Source organism: Patella vulgata, chromosome 3 (genome assembly GCF_932274485.2).
Source record: "Patella vulgata chromosome 3, xgPatVulg1.2, whole genome shotgun sequence".
NCBI classification, from domain to species: domain Eukaryota; kingdom Metazoa; phylum Mollusca; class Gastropoda; family Patellidae; genus Patella; species Patella vulgata.
The window spans coordinates 19,904,299-19,925,824 of NC_065881.2; the positions used below are offsets into that span (position 1 = coordinate 19,904,299).

The 21,526-nt window shown below is 34.8% G+C and overlaps 2 protein-coding genes across 2 annotated transcripts in view; both read right to left on the reverse strand.

Annotated features, from left to right (window-relative positions):
• LOC126815288 (multiple epidermal growth factor-like domains protein 11) overlaps window positions 1–21,526 on the reverse strand; it is a 107,243-nt gene that overhangs the window by 18,116 nt on the left and 67,601 nt on the right. The window lies entirely within an intron of this gene.
• Window positions 5,388–14,224, reverse strand: LOC126814352 (receptor-type tyrosine-protein phosphatase alpha-like). Its single transcript, XM_056099337.1, has 8 exons — window positions 14,206–14,224; window positions 13,462–13,630; window positions 12,284–12,342; window positions 10,908–11,027; window positions 10,355–10,480; window positions 9,816–9,958; window positions 9,119–9,251; window positions 5,388–8,849 (listed from the first exon to the last, which is right to left on the reverse strand). The coding sequence occupies exons 1-8, from the start codon at window positions 14,218–14,220 to the stop codon at window positions 8,778–8,780; spliced, it is 837 nt and encodes a 278-aa protein (XP_055955312.1). The 5' UTR covers window positions 14,221–14,224; the 3' UTR covers window positions 5,388–8,777.

The following is a 21,526-nucleotide window of genomic DNA, read 5'->3' on the forward strand; positions in this document are numbered from 1 at the left end:
GGCATACAATATGCGTGTCCGAAAAATGTATACAATTTGGAAGAACCGTTCAGTATGACGAAATCGCTTTGTATATAGGCAAGTGCCTTTCAGAGGCCCTATCCAATGTTAAGGTTAATATAAATGAAACAAAACTTTCATATATGCTGAATTTAAATAGCCTTTTCTAGTTTATTGTCATTTATGGTGATACTCCCAGATTCTGGGTATTTGCAATATGGTAAATTACATACCGGAAAAAACACGTGGTATCATAAGAAAACGCACATTTTGCATAATAGTTAATCCTTATCTGAACCTGGCACCAATTCAGGGTATAGAATAGTCATGTTTGTAATATTGGAAAAGATTATTATACTGCTGTGTTAGTCCCAATTTGACTGGAAGGTCTACATAAAACTGTCCAAATGTGTCGAGCATTGTTGGTGCTTCTTTGCTGGAAACTTTCTTCTAAATTGCTTTTTTTGTATTAATTAGGCATGATATATTGTAACATGGAGATATATTCATCCATATTTATCCATATTTTTATCACATGTATTAGTTAAGGAGCGGGGTTTTTATATAGCCTAAATTTTAGCTTTTATTTAAACAAAATGTATATGGGATGTAGGCTGTGTACGGTCCATACAAACAACTTGAATGATTTCAACAATATTTGGCAATAAGTTGACGAACTGAAGGACCAAAACAGATGTAGATTTCTTATAAATGTTGTTTTGCGGGGCCTGTATAAATATGTTTAAATAAGTTACAGGGGTATGAAAACTGTAAATATCTGTTTGAGAAAATATGATCTATTGATAGATCTTCATCACCGGTGGGCATTTGTGTGATTTTAATACTGTCATAGTATATACCGCTTGCTTTTGTTTTTATCTAAACGTGCGTTTGGTATTGATAGAAATAAATTTATATTTGTTTTTTTTTATTTGTATTTTTTTTTTAGGGTTTTTTTTTGTCTTTTTTAAAGTTTCTATTTGTTTTTTTATAAAGTTTGTATTTTTCTTTTATAAAGTTTGTATTTTTCTCTTTTAAAGTTTTTACTTGTATATTAGGCATTAAAGAAATAAATTGTATTTTAATATTGATTATTTATTGTTGGAAATGAAACCAAGCAACAAATTTAATCAAGAAACACTTTCACAACTACAGATAAATTCCAAGAAGTCTGTCTAGTCGTTCGATTGCTTCACTTTTTAGCCCGTCACATAAACATCCACTATACACAAGAGCAATACCAAGGTGCATACAAACATAAAATGAAATGAAATGAAATGGAGTTTAACGTCCTACTGTTCTGCTCCGACTGGGCCAATGAAGACGGGCATACGCCATACAGTGGTCTATGAGGGAGATTTTGCCCGGGCTGCGGCACTGTGGTCTACTCTTATATCGAATTCCGACTGCCAAGGGATCTTTTACGTGCACTCCAATGTATATACGGGGCCTCGGTTTTCGTCCAATCCGAACGACTAGGGTAAAACACGTCGGAAAATCCCGATGCAGGAATCAAACACGCGACCTCCAGGCTAGCGATCCAGCGTCTTACCAACTTAGCCACCGTGGCTTTCGCGCATACACACATGTTATGCCGCACATGTAAAATGTTCAATTGGTTGATCCAACCTCGTGGGTTTTCCCCCGGGTCCTCCGGTTTCCTTCCACTGCTAAAGACCCCTACGCGCAAGAGAATTATTGAAATAAAGTTAAACCATATGTTAGTCCCGAAATGACCTAGTTTGTGTCGAGTGGACGTTAAACCCCATTTCTCTCTCTCTCCAATTGGTTGAGTTTGGCCACCGATCGCGCAACCAGAAATTCTCCTGGCTTGAATCCTCACCGAGAAGATCATGGGGATCCTCAAGACTTGTTCCCAAGTATATGTAATCGTCCGGATCTGAGAAACAAAGCGAACTGCACCAAATGATATACGTCATGTTGGGACTATGACGGGCATATAACACGTGGACAACTGGTATTATTACTAAACTAATGACTGACGTTAATTTACCCAATTAAAATTTTAATCTTCGTGTCAAATTCAGTTCTAGTCAAGGGGAAATAACTCTTTTTAGACTAGCAATTATTTGGCCACAGATCACTAATTATTCCCCCATTGACTTTAATGTTAATTCTCGTCTCTTAGACCGGCTCTAACTTTTTCCCAAATTTTCGTTGGGTAGAACGCTTTCTGCCACAGATGGAGCAACATGTGGCAAACTCTTGCCCAAAAGCATGTATGAGGTTCACCATGAAAAACTTGAGATACACAAGCTGGAAGTAGAGATAACAAACATGCAATTTCCGGCCCTACATTTCAACGTAACCAACCTCATAACTCTTGTATCCTTCCGCCTCAAAATCATGACTATTCACCAAAACCTGGCAGAAAATGTATTTTCAAACCCTTTATTTTTTATTCTACACCAAAAAGTCAACAAAAATCGCCATGCAAAAGGGGGAGAGAGACTAAAAATAACTTTGGCCCTTGTTTGGCCCAGGAATATTTGGTGATCTGTGTCCATTTGCCCATTGACTTCAATGTTAAATGACTGTAGCATCACAGGCTGTAACTTTTTGCTCAACATTCCATTGATTCCAATCTTTATAGGTACAGGGGTCAGCATTTGGCAACCCCCTCAAGATAATTTTGTAGGGGACTGACCGTTTACGGAGATTTGATGTTGACTGGGGTCAAAATCTCACTTCCGACACAATGATTGCTCTGCAGAAAGACACTCTACACGCCGATCCCTCCACTCTAATATCACCAGCACAATCTGGTTAAAACACAGATCCTTTCGTTTCGTTTTTATAGTTCAAAATTTCGTTTTACTTGTCTTTACTACACTTCATGTAGTGTAGGCCATCGAAAGTATAAAAAAAACGAAACGAAATATAGATCTGTCTTTTAATCAGATTGATTACCAGTATTACCCGAATCTGCTATGAAATTGCAAATTTGATCCCTTTTCTACAATTCTAGACCAAAACGTCAACCAAAAAATGCAGGTAGAGGGGAGAAAAAAATTGTCTATTTATAACGCGCACTACATTCGTGAAATAAGGTAAAATAATTCCTAGTCTTAGTCCTATATACCTCACATGTTGCTGCCGTCTGAACAAATCTGTTGTTATCTAATAAACAAACATATATGCAATGCCCTGGCCAAAGATTATGAAAATCCATGCATTTTCATATGAGCAGCGACGCATTCTGCAAACACTATAATACATCAGGAAACTGCGGAATTTCAGACAGAAATTTAAAAGCATATGAACATAATGCATTCTGTAAAAAGATGGGGTAAATTCAATATTAATTTTAAAACAGCAATCATGATGCAATATTAGACTTTTTAACACTTTCGTTGAAAACCACACAGTTTTTCTCTGTTAACGCAGTTTCAAGTGCCAAATTGTGGTCAAATCTAAGATGTTGAAACATGCAGTGCCTATGAATTTAAAAACATCTCCGACATAGCTGTATTTACATAGGACAATTAAGTTTACATTACTAGTCTTACTAGACATTTTCCAGTGTGATTCGTAGTTATCAGGGCTTGGTGAAATGGGTGAGGTTTATGGTCCAACTCTTCTGCACCAATTGCCAAGGAAGCCGCGATGAATCACTAACCGAGGTCCTGGTTTCGATTCAAATGTTGGCTGAGAAGATGTCTCGGAATAACCCAGTCAGTAATGTAGGTCTGGCACACGTTGGCATGCACGTAAAATAACTCTTAACGATTTTAATACGATGCATAGTAGGCGGAAACGGTGATGTCCTGGCACAATTATTCTCCACATATTTCACTACATCTTCATAATCCCAGTTGGTGCAGAAATGTTGGAGGTTAAACCTTATTACATTTCCATCTGCCAAGGGTTCTTTTTTCGTCCCACCCGAACGACTAAACGCCTTTTAATACCAGATTGGATGATCCCGAAGAACTGATTAGTGAGCCAATATCACAACCCATCGAGCAAATGAGAGAAGGATAACAGACGTGTTCTCTTGTCTTTGGACTCATTTTTGCGATTCGGTCAACAAATATGTGTACATGTACATTGTACTTCAAGATAGTCCAGTACGAATATCAAAGGGCCCCCAAATCAGTATAAAATATTTGTACGATAAATAGGGACCACAGTGCCTAATTCATAATTTTATGATGTTATTTATTATGTTGTGTACTGTTTGTCCCAAATAAAGCTTTCTATTTATCGTGATGAAATACAAATTGCATGTTTGTGAGTGTGACGCCAGAACATGCCCACTTTTCACTGTTGACGCAAGGGCCCTAGTGACATTTTCAGCCAGTGTCCCAATGTAAGCTAATCCTGGTCTATTAAATAATGCCAGCAAGAAGAAAATTGGGAAATTATGAAAGCCTTTTTATAGTATACAAACAAATGTTGACGTACAACACAAACCTCCAGACACTGAAACATTTAAAGATTACCGCCATGTTTCTATGATGTCAGAGACTTAGCCACGGGAGCCCACTGAGTATGACGCTAACTCACTTACGGGGAGGCCCATTGATGGTTCTATTCCAGTTTGGTCCGAAAGGGTTATGTGGGATATTCCAGTTAGCAGAGCTGAGAGCCTGGCAAGAAAAAAACGTCTAAATTTATATAAATTGAGAAATGAAATAAAAATGAAATGGGGTTTAACGTCCTACTGGGCTAATGAAGAAGGGCATATCCCACTATCGTCTACTCTTATATTGAATTCCAACTAGTCCGAAGGACTAGACAACTGTCCTTGTCAGGCCCTCCGTTCTGCACCACTGACCAGATGAACTTTCTAGACCAATGCAGGGATCGAACACCCGACCTCCAAGCTAGAGAGCCAGCGTCTTAACCACCTAGCCACTGTGGCTCCATATAAATTGAGCAAACCAGTCAACAGTCATGAGTTCAATAGAAACGATCATGACGCAACGTTAACTACTGTTTGTCATCGGTTGTATTGTTACAAACCATGCACTTGCTTCATCTTGACTTGCAAATGTTGCAAGACAACGCCATGCTGAACATACAGAATTGGATTAAGGTACCCCGTGATTGAGTGAAAAGTTATTTGGTTTGAAGACCAATGCACAGAGCTGTGACCAAGAATATAACTGGAGACCTAACAAGGCGATAAAAATAAGACTTCTTAGAGATTCGATGGTCTTTTTTTTTAAAAAAAAAGAAAATATTAGATTTTGGTGTTAGAAAGTCAATCGTATTGTAGTATTTGGCCATAGTAGACAAGTGACTTCCCCATCACTTTAATGTTAAATCTCGTCCCTTTCTACTACAGATGGAACAATATGTTCGTTCGCTCGTTTCTAGAGTTTTACGTCCACGTCCACTTTCGCCCTACTTTTCAACGTGACCACCTCTTAACTTTGTTATCCTTCCGCCTCAAAACCATGGTAATTTTCCAACACCTGACAGAAAACGTAAATTCAGAACCTTCTCTTCGATTTCTACACCAGTCAAGGCAAATCCCCATGCCAAATGGCGGGAGATGGGGGTAAAACGTAAGAATTTATTGGTGGCCTGTGCTCCTTGTACCAAGAGAAATTATTGCGTTGAAATTAGACTTGTCTCCCTTGAATAATACAATCGACCAACCGTCTTGTCGGCCATTTTCAACAGCGCAAGCTGTACAGGTGTCTGCGATATAAAGACCCAGAACAAACGAGTAGGCCGTAGCACCGCTGCCGGGCCAAAATGTCCATCATAACACACTACATGGCGTATGTATGTCTTCATTAGCCCAGTCGGTGCAGAAAAGTAGAACGATAGACCCCATTCCATTTTTTTAAATTTATTGAAAAAGATAACCTAAAATAATTCCAGAAAACATAATTTTCATTGATTTTGAGTCAACAAAGGACTGTATAAATCATTAACGAATTAATAATATTAAACGAAACGCAAATTGGAGCTGTAACTTTGCAATATACATAACGGTAGTGTACTAACATTGAATCAATCCATTGCCTAAAAGTTTAACCTAAAAAGAATTCCGTAAAACAGAATTTTCATTGATTTTAAGTCAACAATGTCTTTATGAGCAGCTGTATTGAAAATATGATGCCATCAATATTTAAAATTACATGTAGCCAAGCCTTTTCCTGCTTACCTTTGGCATTTAGAGCCCGGGGACACTGTAACGCCCACAATTCTCATTAGGACATGGCTACTCTCTTTCGAAATTCAATAATTATATGGGCCGGAGTCCATGGAATTTGCTATTACCATGATTTTAAATTAAATTTGGCATATGAGGTCTTAGGCTTTTATTTTTCAAGATTGCAAAAAATCAGGATAATCGTGACAATTTATACTTATTTAAAATTATTTGTCATTCTCATTCATGGTATTCAACTCTGCTGCTGTCTTGCCAGGAATTATTAACTTGTTGTACATTTTAAACTTAAATTTTTCGACTTCCAATCAATTATAAAGAGACCCTTTTTTGAATAAAAATATTAAATAAATTATGAAAAAAAAAAATAATCTAAAAAAGACAAATAAATGATTAAATAATAAAAGAAGAACAAATTGAAGCAATATTAAGTTTGATTTTTAAAACTAAGCAATAAATAAAACAATGAGGCTGATGTTCCCTGCCGAATCCCAAAATCAATAGACGACACATATTAATTAATTGCACATTTATCTTTTTCAAAATTATAGAGAAATCAAACTGATTATTTATACTTAGTCTAAGCATAAATTTTCACGATCAAACTCGGTCAAGGTTTTGAAGTGAAACTATAGTGAAACTATACACTATTAAGTTTTATTACTCCCTATCAGTTAGAATCAAAGTTACTTGTCCCAAAGCCTCGGCCAATAAAATTGCTTAGCTAATGAACATCTACATCCAGTTTAAAGGGCATGTGGCTCTTTTTTTTGGAACTTTGAAATAGATGAAAATGGTTTTAAAAGCACATATTCAATTTTTGAATTAATACTGTAATTTCTAATTAATAAAATATGTTCGGTGATATACGGGAACAGTTCAAATTGAACGGCATTCGTTTACGCCTGCTTAGTCCATTCTACACGTTTTTAAAATTATTATTTTGTCGTTTGTGAATCAGCCTTTACTAATTAGTTCCACACTGTCTTGTTGTATGGGGTCACTGTGGCTAAGTGGGTAAGACGCTGGCTCGCAATATTTTCCGACGTGATTCCCCGATGTCAGTGATGAAGGACAGCTGTCTAGTCGCTCGGGTGGAACGAAAAACCGAGGTCCCGTGAACACATTGGCGTGCACGTAAAATATCCCTTGACAGTTGGAATTCGATATAAGAGTAGGCCGTATTGCCGCTGTCTGGGCAAAATTTCCATCCTAGCAGACTGTATGACGTATGCTCGACTTCATTAGCCCAGTTCGGAGCAAAACAGTATGACTTTATTTTTATATCTTTTCATTAATTGTGTTTTAAATGTTGGATATTAGGATGCTATAGTTTCACGGCAAGATAACAACATCAATATTGATTGAACTTGATCAATACTGAATTCTAATTCGTGATTATAATTTCGAATATTATGGAAAATTTTAGGTTAGAGAATTAGCTCCTTTAAACATTCTATCTCAATTAAAAGCAGATGTTGCGTTCCAAAGTCCACACCAATCAAAATTGCTTATCGTTACTTGGCGTAAGCAAAAAAAAATCTGTTCATCGAACTTAGCCAAGGTGTTCAGTTAGAACCAAAGTTATCGTGCTCCAAGGTATCAAATTGAACATCTCTGCTTACCCTTAGTGCGCATGATCGTACTGTGTCAAGGCATTCACCTAACAGACACATACACCAAGTTCAAACATTCTACCTCAATCAGATCGAAGTCTCTACTTTGCCTTAGGAGAAATGCTCAGCATCGAAGTTTGTTATGGTACTGATGTAATGAAAATATACACAAAGTTTCACTACTACCACTCCATTAGAATCAAAGTTGTCGAGGTCCAAAGTCTCGACCAATCCAATTGCTCATGGCTCTGCTTACCATGAGCCCAAAATGCTCATTATCGGACCTGGTCATGGTATTGATGTAATGAAACTATACACCAAGTTTCATCGCTCTCACATAATCAGGACCAAAGTTATCGCGTCCCAAAGCACAAACGGCAGAGAAAATGCTCAACTTCGAACACAATCAAGGCATTCCACCTAAGAAATACCCACCCCGAGTTTGAACATTGTAGCTCAATTAGAAGGAAATTTATTGTGCCTTAAAAAGTGTGACAGACAGACAGACAGACAGACGGACAGAACCATTTTAAAAGTCCCCTACTTTCTTCGAAAGGCGGAGAACAATTGATACCAATTACATGTATAGATGTATGCAAATATTATTTTCATCAATTATAGATAACATTATTACAAATCCAAAAACAACTAACAAACGTTCAAAATATAAAAATATAACTATATAACATTTTTCAACAATTATGGATAGAAAGTTGTATACCCAATCGAAGTAAAAAAAAACCCAAACCATACTGGTCTGCTGTGTTCAAATTAGAACAACATTTACAAAAACACGAATTCATGCATTTCGCCTGGCCCAAAAGGTTTCGAAACTTTCGCATGAACTACGAAATCTAATGGGTACTTCCAGAGATATAAGCAAAATGTATAAAGAAAATAATAATAATCCGAAAAAAAAACAATAGTGTAAAACTCTAATTAATGTGACTTCCAAACTATAAACTAAACATGCTGTATAGCAACATAAATGAATCTTAAAGCTAAGAACTTTACAGATTTTCATAAATATTCAGTCTTGTTAATAGTTCACTGGTCATTTTATAGATAAAGTCGTATTCATCCTGAAATAAAGAAAATAAAGAACATATTGAGTGTCGTGAATAATTTCTTACAATGGGGCACACATTTCTATGGTCGTTATCAGAAAATCTTCGAGATTAGACTGAAGCACATGATAACAGATAATACCATTTGGAAACATTTGCCTGGCTTATTACTAATACTTACAATCATTACACGGTTTCCAATTACACGGGGTTTAAAGTGATTTATTTTGTTATTAGGTGGGGGGGGGGGGGTGGATAAAAATAAAAAAACTAACATTTCTTACCTTATGATTAATAACATCATTCAATGATTGTTGAATTTTTCTTGTGGTGTTAAAAATCTCCACTTCCTTATCAAGTTTCATTCTTTCTAGTATATTTCTTACAATACAAAATATAGCAGCATGTTGCATTTCACTGTAATATAAAATATAATAGTAAACAGTTATCTATCTACCAAGTATAATATCTCTGTAATATAAAATATAATAGCCCACGGTTATCTATATACATTGTAATTATATTGTTTAATATCACTGTACTATATAATATGATAGTGAACAGTTATCTATACATCTATGGAAAGCCAAACAGCTCTTTATTCAGTGTTCTTAGATCTTAATTTATAGTCCTTCATTTGGAGACCAAAATTAAACTTTGTATCATAAAAGCGATATTTGTTTTACAAATCAGAAAATTTACTTTAGAAATCAAAAAATTAGTCTACATTTACATTTCATCAGAGACATACAACGAAAAACCAATCACGAAAATCAAATTTCCAAATACAAATCTCCAAATACCAATCTTGCAAAACATTTACCCAAAATCATTTCTGCAAAATAATTTCGAGAAAACCATCGAACCGGAACATTATGACGACATGAGCCGAAATCAACATGGCTTCATCCTGTGATTGTTGACATCCTTTTGTGTGTTGTTGTTTCGGTATTTACTTAGAAAGTGTTTTGTAGTACAAACCTGTAAATAACTGTGACTGGATGAGGTGTGGAATCATATTGATCAGTCAGTCGTATCAGTTCTGTAATATCTGATTTCAGTGATTCTAATCCATACCCTCTTCCAGTTTTCAGTATTATCATCTTACACACATGTTGTATGTTCTTTTAAAATATAATATATACAAAAATCACTATGGTGCAGTAATAGTATCTATCATGCAATAACTGCGGTACAGTAATCAGCAATATTGTCTACCATGTAATCGCTGTGGTAGGATAATCAGTGGCCATGTCTACCTTGGTACAGTGATAGTATCTACCACGTAATCCCTTTGATACAGTAATCAGTAATAATGTCTTTCATGTAATCACTTTGATATAGTAATCAGTAATAATGTCTATCATGTAATCACTGTGATACGATACGCAACAACAATGTCTATCTACCATGTAATCACTATTGAACAATAATCATTAATGATGTTTTGTATGCAATCACCATTGTTTAAGTAGTAACAGTCAGTATTTAAACAGCATGTAATTATTAATATTATTTACCTGTTTATAGCTAGTAACAGTCAGTATTTGTAATCCATCTGTTGATAAATAGTCTACTTCTGACGAAATAGTCATTTTGCCAATATTTTCGTTAGTGCCAGAACTGGGATAAACTGACACCTGATTCTGAAATAAAATAACTATATGTATTACACATAACAATCAATGACCTTAGCTTTCAAGAGTCAAATCTATTAACAGAGAATATCTCCAGAACTGAGGCTCATGGCCTTGAAATCGAAATTAAAAACAAACCAAAATGTAGTCATGACTTGGTTGTGTTTAGTTTAGGAAGAATTATTTCTTAGCTAGTAACTTTGCTTTCAAGAACGGAATCTTTTTACAGAGAAATTCTTTAGAACTGAAGTCCATAGCCTTGAAATCGAAACAATAAAAAACCCCAGTCACGTCTTAGTTTTGTTTAGTTTCGGTAGAACAATCATTTTACATTGTTTAAATATAATTAAATTAAATCGAGAAAGCATTTCAAACAAATCTAATTAAGGAGTTTCCTTTAAAATCCCCCCTTGGGTATATTTTAATATGCTATTACTTGGTCATTCAATATTACCACAGCTACAGAACTTTCCTGATCTCTGATTAAATTCCACAATGATTCCATGTCATGCCCTTTAATATCACTGATAACATAACCAATACTTTTCTTCCATGACTATTAAAGTAAATACATGATTTAATATTACTGAAAAATAATCACCACTTTTCTTTCATGGTTTGTAAAGTAATATCATTAATATCATTGATTATATATTCATTTCTTCCATGACTAGTAGCGTAATAATATGAATTGTAACATGGACGGGAAATTTTCCTTTGTTCTTTTTATTGAATAAGCAGATTGTTTCCCCTTTAGTGGATTGGGTGGAGCTTAACCGCGCAATGACTAGACATGTTTAATGTTATTGCACTCTTTTGCTGCTTTACGCCAGTTTTAGTAGAAATCATATAGAGACGTGGGGTGGGTTTTCTGTGCAATAACAACAAGTATGTTGAGCTTGTGTCAATGTTACAAGTCATTTATAGCACGCTTTAATCGTTAACAGGTTTATCATCTCAGCCTACGGTCTCGATGTTTAAACCTGAAACCTGAAAGCTGTGCGATAAATATAACTTAATAGTACTGATAGCACAAACAATACTTTTTTCTGTGACTAGATAACTGATAGAATAACTCCTACTTTTCTTCCATGACTAGTAAAGTAATAATATAACATTAACCACTTTTCTTCCAAGATTAGTAAAGTAGTAGAGACATGATTCAATATAACAGATAGCATAATCACTACTTTTCTTCCATGTCTAGTAAAGTAATAATGATATAACCAATACTTTTCTTCCATGACTAATAAAGTAATAATATGATTTAATGTCTTGAAATTTATCCGGACATATATGGGTAATATGGTGTAAGTATAGTAAGAATACCTATTATTGGTTAATGTACTGAACATATAAATAATATCCACAATGTTTGAAATTTAAAAAATACGAATTAGAATCCAACATTGGTCTAATACAATCAATATTGATGTTGTTATCTTGCAATAAAAATATGGAATCCCAATACCCAATATTTAAGACACAATGAACATTTCATAATCAGTGCACGAATCGTGTATTCTATGGTTTCGAGTGCCATTTGTAATGCACAATGGAAAAACATATTCTACAGTTAATGCGGAAGTAAGTAGTATAATGGCTGATTTATAAATGACAAAATAATAATAAAAAACGTGTAGAATGGACTAAACAGGCGTAAACGACTGTTGTTCGATTTGGACTCTTCGCGTATTTCACATTAATATGTGCCTTTAGGCCCATTTTCGATTTTTTTAAGGTTCCAAAGAATAGAACCATACGCCCTTTAAGTGTTATAGCCGTCTGATAAATCACATTTAAAATACTTACTGAAGCTCTGTGAATATCCAACTGTGGTTTCTCAGGTAGATATATCTTATTCTTATCTGCTGCAAACAAAACAAGAAACAAAACGAGCGTTGGGCGTAAATGTGCGATAAAAAAATAGGCGTCTTCCTTTTGACCCAATGAACACTCAATAGTCAATACTCAAATCAAATTTGAAAACAACCGGTACATAATTTTGACCTGTAGGTTATTCACAAGATTTTGATTACCTTAAAATAAAGTAAGAAATTAGACCCACCCGATAACTTGATCCAATTAATGGTTTGACGTTTATTCCGTGTGGACATTAGAAAATTTTGGACAAGTATTAATTCCTGGTCCATATCGCGTATCCGTATCGATTTTGAGTGTAACGTCATCAATGTGTGTGTATTTCTCATACGTGATACGGCACACGGATACGGCAACACGTATCGAACAGCTTTCATACGGAAAAAGTCCGTATAACATCGTCGTCAAAGACTGGAATTTGATCATTAGTTTTGATGAGTTTTTCTCCGAATTTTCATATTTTATTTCTGCCTGTCTGTCTGCATGGTGGTCGATCTACGTGCTAAATTTTGGGAGGTGGGACCTTGCAAGTATGTAAATCATGTGATTCTATGGTAAAGGGTATAAATTACCTCTTTGGAATGATACATTAGTGTAACCAAAATTTCGACATTAAATTTTATTTAATAGCTCAGCGACTATCAAGCGACTTTTCTCCTTCCAGGAATTTGTAGGCTAGACACTTGACTAGTACTGGTGGTTATCTTGGTAGATAAATGCCATCATGCTGTAATAGAACTAAGCTCAGCTCAGCTATACTCATACTACCCGGCGCGAAAATCTGCCAGATCTCTAAAACTACATTGACGCAACGTATCACGTATTCATATCGTGGCGACACTGATACGTGAAACGGATCGAGAAAATTCCGCTTGTCAATTCCGCTATTAATCCCAATTTTTTATGTTCACCAAAAGAAATTAATTGGGTTTAACGCTGTGCCTTATTGCACCAACCGGGATATTGAAGACGGCCGTACGCAATTTTGAAACTTTTTCCCGGCCAACGGCTTTTCCGCCTACTTTTCGACAAATTCCAACTATCAAGGTTTCCTTTACGTGGACGCTAATGTGTGGACGATGACTATCGTATTAAATTATCTAAATCACCTTCGTTTATCATTCCTTTTAGCAACTGCAGTTCTTTGTTTCTAAAACATTTTGTCAAATGGAATTTCTTAGATTTTCCAGATATCATCTCGTACTCTAATACAGATGTACTAGTCTTTCCATATTTAAATGCTTCAACCAAAGCTTCATAGACAAACTTAAGTTGATTCTAAAACAAAACATGAAAATTACAAATGAGAGATAAGAGGGCGTGAGGAAGATAGAGAGAGATGTGACATTAAAAGGCAATTTTACAGTTTCAGAGTGCGAGGGAGATAGAGTAAGATGTAGGCCTATCATCAAAGGGCAATGATACAGTTTCAGAGAGAGAGAGAGAGAGAGAGAGAGAGAGAGCGGGGGGGGGGGGTCAATCCTTACTCATTAAAACTTGACGCATAAAATGATTAAAATCGATCAATATTTAAGTTCTATCGATTATCCGATATCATGTATCCATGAACATCGAGGTCAAGATGGCATCGAACCTCTGTTTATTCATTTACATTACTATCTAAAGAATACTTTTCAGACCTTATTTTCGTTAAATTTAAATCGGAAATTGACCATTAGCCTGCTATAGTATTGACACATTAGGAAATATATCAAATTGTTAATAGATCCGGAGCTATTAGCCTACACCAAATATAGTTTATGTGAGGATGTTCTAGTTTCCAATTTATCTGAATCAGATGATTATCGCTTTCCGATTGGTCATATTAACGCTAGATATAGATATATACATACGGCTGTTTGTATCATGCCATTTCGTTGACATCTCATAGTTTTAATAAACTGTAGAACGTCAATACTTCCTGTAGCATTTCCTTCCTTCAGAAGAGCATCTATAGCTACAAATGTACCAGTTCTTCCTATTCCAGCACTATATAATATAAAATGATATTACTTATGTAAAGTAAATTAACACCAGCATTGGTATGAAAACGTAACCAACTAACGAAACAAGAACGACGTTTTCGCCAAGAGTTCATTTCCTTGAACGCCTATACACTGTTAGAAAAAATCTGGTAAATTTACATGAAAATTACTGGCAGCAAAAGTTGCCAGTAAATTTACTGTAAATAAACATTCAGCTGTAATATTACAGAGTTTCTGTAATTTGACTTTGTGAGTAAATTTACCTTAAAACAGTAAATGGAAAATAACATGAGTTTGTTTTTTAACTTTGAACTGTAAATTTACCTAAAAGCAGTAAATGAAAAATTACAGACAAATGTTAAAATAAAACACAATGATTTTAACTTCCGTTCCAGGATTTTAGATGTAAGCTTGTGGTACTGTCTACTGCAGGCATTGTAACTCTCCTCTAGAGACAGTCAAGCTAACACTGGCCAATCGGTTTAATTAACCGTCTTCAATTGACCTTGGTTACGAGATAATACAATCTATGATAAGTAAGCAAAACATTTTTTTATACGTTAATGAACATACTTACAATCTGATCAACGTACGATGAATAATAATACACGTTTTGGATCGTATAAATAAAGAAAATTAAATATATATAACATGCAATATACCAAATTGCACAAAATGTGATTGTCCATATTATGGTTAATAAATTAGAATGAATACTATAAGACAATAATTATTAGGAATGGTTCGTTGCTATGGAATACTAAAATAAAATAAGAGACAGTAAATTTACATAAGAGACAGTAAATTTACCAATAAGTAAATTTACAAAATAATGTGAATAAACGTAAATCTGTAAAATTACCTACTGGCTTTGCTATTTTCATTTCAATATTGAAATATTACGCATGTATTTTTACCGGGGTTTAATGTGCCTTTGGTTTCATCAAAGTTTATTGTAAAAAAGAATGAAACTTGGTAAATATACATCATTTTGGTAAACATTCCGAACATTTTTGGTAAAAATTTAATTGCTGTAAATTTACTTATATTTCTAACCTGAAAGTTTACAAAATAATGTGAGTAAACGTAAAATCTCTAAAATTGCATGCTAAGAGACAATAAATTTACCGAATACGATAACTACCAATAAGTTAAACATACATTATGCAAGAGCTAAATCTGCCTATTGCAGGTCTTTCTTTAGGCCTGATATGTTCTATAAACTATGAATTAGACATTTATTAACATGAAAAGACCATAATCAACTCATGGATGCCATCTTATGTGTTGGATTTTCACTGGATTTGAGTCCGATCTGGGGCTCAACGCTCATTAATGATTAAATTCAAAAATAGATAATCAAGACTATGGTTTTTTTATCGTACTGACTTAATAAGTAATGATGATCGAGGCTAGGCCTAACATCCAGTCTCTAATATCTCGGTTCCGAGAGGATCAATTTGACAGAAATTTTCAGCATATTCCCATTACATTATCTAGTTTTTAACTATTATAGTGAGAACTGCTGTAATTTTATTTATATTTCTAACCTAAAAGTAAATTTACAAAATAATGTGAATAAACGTAAGATCTGTAAAATTACATGCATGCTTGTTTATTTTGAGTTCAGTTTGGAAATATTACATATGTAAGAATGTATTTTTACTGATTTTGAATGTGTCTTTGATTTCATCACCGTGTATTGTAAAAAAAAGACACGAAACTCTGTAAACATACACGAAACTCCGTTAAAATACGCCAGACTTGGTAGAACTACTACATTGTGGTGAACATACCGATAATTAATGTACAAAAACTGCTTGTACTACTGTAATTTTACAAAAATTTCTAACAGTGTATAGGGACCTCCGGGTTTCGTCCCATCCAAACGACTAGGTAGTGTCCGTTGCCAAAATAAAGCTTGTATTACAACAGACTGTCTATATCTATTAACAGCGAAAGCTTGTAATAGGACAACTCACAGTCCTTGTGCTCACAGAATAGATAGGTAGTATCAGGTGTTCCAGTGTTTTACATTTTGATCTAAAACCAAATGCATTAAAATGGCACGTTTGTTCTCACCTGCAGTGAACTAGAGTAGGCGAGTTTGAATCGGCTTTATAATCTTGAACACAATATAGAAAATCTAATAAATCTGCAACTTCCGGTACGTCATGGTCAGCCCAAGCTGTAAAATGAAACAAAAGGGTCTGGTGCTCTTTGCCGGACTGAAAATATAAAATATCAAAAAAATTAAAAAATTTAATAAACGACAAAGTTTAATGATGAAAAATGTGTGTGTTTTAAAGTCTGGTCATTTTGATATGCGAAAAGGTCTAATTTTATGCCTCCATGTAGTACGAGAATGGGAGAATTATGTGACGTTTCAGTGACGTTTCAGTCAACGCGACTTCAAATTCCAACAGCCAAGGGATGTGTACAAAATGAGCTGAAGCAAAATTCAACATTCGATATCCTTAAATACAGGAGATACTCCCTTTGAATTGAAATACATTATTGACTGAAACAAATTATGATCACCTTCAAATGCTTTAGGCTGATCTTTCTAGTTGTATAGCTTGCTCGTTGAATTTCTTCATCTAGAATAAGTTCTAGGTTACCGAACACTTCTCTTCCAGTCTCCGGCCAATACCTTTCACACTTAATCTGAAATCAAATTATGACAATTTACGATCTTTAATGTAGATTCTAAAACCAGGGGGCATATGTTAAACCATTTAGGCCATGCGGGATATTTTAAGCTTCGTTAGCTTCTCAGACCTTTTCCCAAATATTTTTCAAATTTTTCCCATTTCCTAATTTGGTTGAATATTTATGTAATACCCACCTATTTCATAATCCAGTTTAATACCCACACATTTTCTTATTTGGTTTAATATTCAGATGTTTTCCAATTTGGTTCAATACTAATCTATTTTCCAATATGGTTTAATATCCACCTATTTTCTTATTTAGTTTAATACTAACCTATTTCCTAATTTGATAATATCCACCTATTTCATAGTTTAGTTTAATATCCACATATTTCCTAATTTGGTTCAGTGCCTACCTATTTATTAATGTGGTTTAATACCAATCTTTTTTCCAATTTGGTTTAGTACCCACCCTTTTTTCTAATTTGATTGGATATCCACAATATATTCTCCAATTTAGCTCTTACATAATGCATATTTATTGAGACTGCTTTTCTTTACATTTTGAAATAAATTCCTATGTTGTAATGAATGTATACATTATAAAATTTCTGAGTAATATGTACACAGTTTAAGCACTGCCTGCAATTCCCAAATATTACGGTTTGTATGTGCATATATGCTTTATTATCTTGGCAGTCTGTTAATATTAGATACCTAATGAAAGCCACTGCATACCAGAAAAAATGTCAAATATACAGTTAAAAAACTTGCTTAATGAAAACTACGGGGTTTTTTTTTTACATAATTTTGACTAGAGAAATATGTGCCTTTACAGAACTTACCTCCCTGGATTCAACCAAATTTGTTAACATAACAACCTTGACAACTTTCTCTTCAAAAATCATCCTGATAAAGTCGTTTATCGTTACTTTAGTCGGACCTGGATTTATAGAAAATAACACATGAAATGTATTTCTTTAAAAATAATATAACTTCTTTGGTTTGGGTCAAAATAATTTTTCTGTTCGGTGTCCGAAATCTCTAAGCGATTTAATTTTCATTTATGAAGGGTACTTGATCTGGTTATCATTCGGTGTGACTGTCGACTACTACACAAGTACAAAATGCTGGGTACAGAGACACGACATTTAAATATGACGTCATTCTTAATGATTCACGCAAATGAAGACGTAAAAGGCGCTAACCTCCTTGATTTAGGTGAACTATAAGCTATAAAAGTGTGTTGATCCAGTGTATTATGCAATTATTAAAAGTTATTGAATAAACTTTATATGATGTAATTTTTGTTTGGACAGATTTGTTGAATTGTCGGAATGCGGTAGTTCCCAATCAACACAGCGAAAACTCGTCTATAATATAATTATTTCACACCTTGTGTATAGCAATATTACACGAGAATAAACGGCAGACGGGTTGTCTACAAATTTTTAAATGATGACATATATTCATATCAAAAATAAGTAACCCGGATCAAAAGGGTGTACCACTTTAATTTATCGTTCCTACGACAACAGAGTGCAATGAAAATGAAGGAATTACATACCTTGTGCTGCTATGAAAAATTGGCTTTGCCTGTAACTCTGAAATACACAAGGCATTATTTTAGGTGGTGCGTGGCTGTTCGATAAAAGTAAATGGATGAAGACTCTCTTTCTTACAGGGACTGGTCGGACATAGCGATGGCTTTGTTGTCTACTTCTCCGAATGTATACGAAAACTACAGATGTTTGTAAACCATCGGTTTCACTACTAATTTGAGTGACAATGTCGACTTCAGATGGTATACTTGGTATAGGGTAGTATGGATGTAACGAGAGGGGGATGGTGACTTACATCTACGTAGCTGACATTAATATAACAAGTTGTAAAAAACTTACATCTACGTAACTGGCGTTAATATAATTAGAATGTGGATCATTTCCAACTTCACTGAGTATAACACGATTGTGGTCATCTAAAATAAAACAAAACATATTTCCTTAATCTTACCGCGTTATCTTCCTAAATTCTGACTGATATCATAGGAATTGGTTGTGATTTTAGATTTTACAACCCATTGATTTCACTTCTTTAAAACAAAATCAAGTGTTACTGGTAATATTTGGCCTGAACAGCTGTTAATTGTAGATTTGAAAAAGAAGTTCAGTGATCGAGCTATAAAAGAATTAATGAATGAAATGGGGTTTAACGTCCTACTGTTCTGCCCCGAACTGGGCTAATGAAGACGGGCATGCGCCATACAGTGTGCTATGAGGGAAATTTTGTGACACTACGACCTACTCTTATATCGAATTCCAACTGCCAAGGGATCTTTTACGTGCACGCCAATGTGTACACGGGACCTCGGTTAGCTACAAAAGACATTCAGTGGTCTACCTAGAAAAGAGGTTGATATAGAGAAGATGTTCATTGGTTGATGTAGAGAAGACGTCCAGTAGTCGATGTAGAAAAGGCGTCCAGTGGTCAATGTAGAGATGACGTCCGGTGGTTGATTTAGTAAAGACGTTCAGTCGTCGATGTAGTGAGAATTTAGAAAAAGAGATATAACGCATCAATTTTGATGGATATTAAGGCACAGGTTATAGGGGTTTCGGGGTATAGGTTTGTTTCATCCACATTACAAGTAGCGGGAAGCTGAACAATTGACTTATTTAGAATTGATCCCCCCCCCCCCCTTGCGAGGAGAGCTTATGGATGGTCTTATAAAGATTGCTAAACAACTAAATACTCACAAGGATAATATCCCAGATATCTATTCTTGGCTCTGTTTTCTTGAATTTGTGAATCGTCATATACAGCACTGAACTCTGACGACAGGCCCTTGATTTATACATAAACAATATATAAGTGAGTCTTAGGTAGTTTAACCCTATATTGAATTCATGATTCTGATCCAACAACTTAAATATGTTTGACCTCTCCCCCCAACAAGCCTCCCATAATATAATTGACAAAAACGCCGCTGTCAAGGCAAATTTTACTCATATCACACTGCATGGCGTCTACATGCCTCCATCAGCCCGGTTGCTGCAGAAAAGTAAGGCGCTAAACCCAATATTATTCCATTTATGTGTGTCTGGAATCAATAAGAACTACACCTACCTTGAACATATCAGTAAAGACACCTTGTCTTGAATTTAACTTAGTAAACACATCTTCAAGATGAGCTACATCAATTCTTTTGTTCTGTACAACGGATTGCAAGTTATAATAATTGGTCTCGGACTCTTGTTCACACACATTTGGGGGCGACTTTTCTCTCTTGGATGGTTTCTTCTGTTCCTTTTTATTAATCACCTTCTTTGAAAGGGGATCTTCAGAACTGTCCTCGTATTTTGTGATAGTAGCCAGCTCTATGGCAAGCATTTCATCGTTTACATAAGTGGGATCAGCCCCTGTAATTGAAAATGTATAAATATATATATATAACAATATTAGTATCCCCATACATTATCCTTATTAATTATTGTCCCTGTTAGCTTTCCTATTAGTATCCCAAATATCTCCCCCAGTAGTATCCCTATAAAACTAAATAGTAAGCTTAATTCATAAATACCGTTTACTGGTACATTATGGTTTCCATTATTACAGCTTTCGGTCACTGGTTCCGTTGTTACTTCATCAGAGTTCTTATCTTTTCTCGATTTTCTATAGAATATATGTTGGTATAGAGTAAAAATATAATTTGTGTTACTCAAAAATATAAAAAAAACGCGGGGTTGGGTAGCCGAATTGTTAATGCATGCGCGTTGGATAATAAGGTCTGACATTGAATCAAGTGGGTTTTCTCCGGGTCCCCCGACTTCCTTCCACTGTCAAAGATCCGTACGCGTAAGCGAATTATTGAAATAGAATTGAGTCACATGTTAATCTTGAAATGACCTAGTTTGTGTCGAGTGGACGTTAAACCCAATTTCTTTCTAAATATACATGAAGATCAGATTTAAGAAAAGATTTGGTAGCTTCAGCGATAAGTTTTCTAGTTCTTCCAGCTTTCTGTTAAAGACACGTGGAATGCATCGCAATACTATCAATTTTATCTTGATAAAAATGCCAGAAATATATATAACTTAACATGCAGTCACGAACAGCCAATTACACTGGAATTCAAACTGCGTGAGACATTTTCTTATTAACAACAGTTTCTCAGGTAAACCGGTTAAAATTCAGCGAGACAGATGGATAGAAAAACCTTGATGTATTAAAATGGTAGAAATACTTTTACCTGCGACGATACATGATAATGATAACCACGACAACAACAGCTAATAGTAACACAACTACTGATGAAATAACAGCTTTGTTATCCACAGCAGACGTTTGGATTTCTGTAGAAATAATCAAAAACATACATGATAAATGTTATCTTCCAAATAGATTATTTGTACTGGTAGTCACGTATAAAGTCGACTTCTTGAGCAATTGACTTATATTACAGCATCAACAATTCTTTAATGATTGAGTTACATTACGGTTTCTAAACAAATCTTTTCTATTCCAGGGCCAATAGT

Excerpts from the sequence above, each read along its gene's own strand:
- LOC126814352 (XM_056099337.1), bottom strand. Across the intron at positions 9,252-9,815 it reads CCAGTCACAGTTATTTACAG|TGAAATGCAACATGCTGCTA; the intron begins GTTTGTACTACA and ends TTTATATTACAG. Across the intron at positions 8,850-9,118 it reads ATGATGTTATTAATCATAAG|GATGAATACGACTTTATCTA; the intron begins GTAAGAAATGTT and ends TCTTTATTTCAG.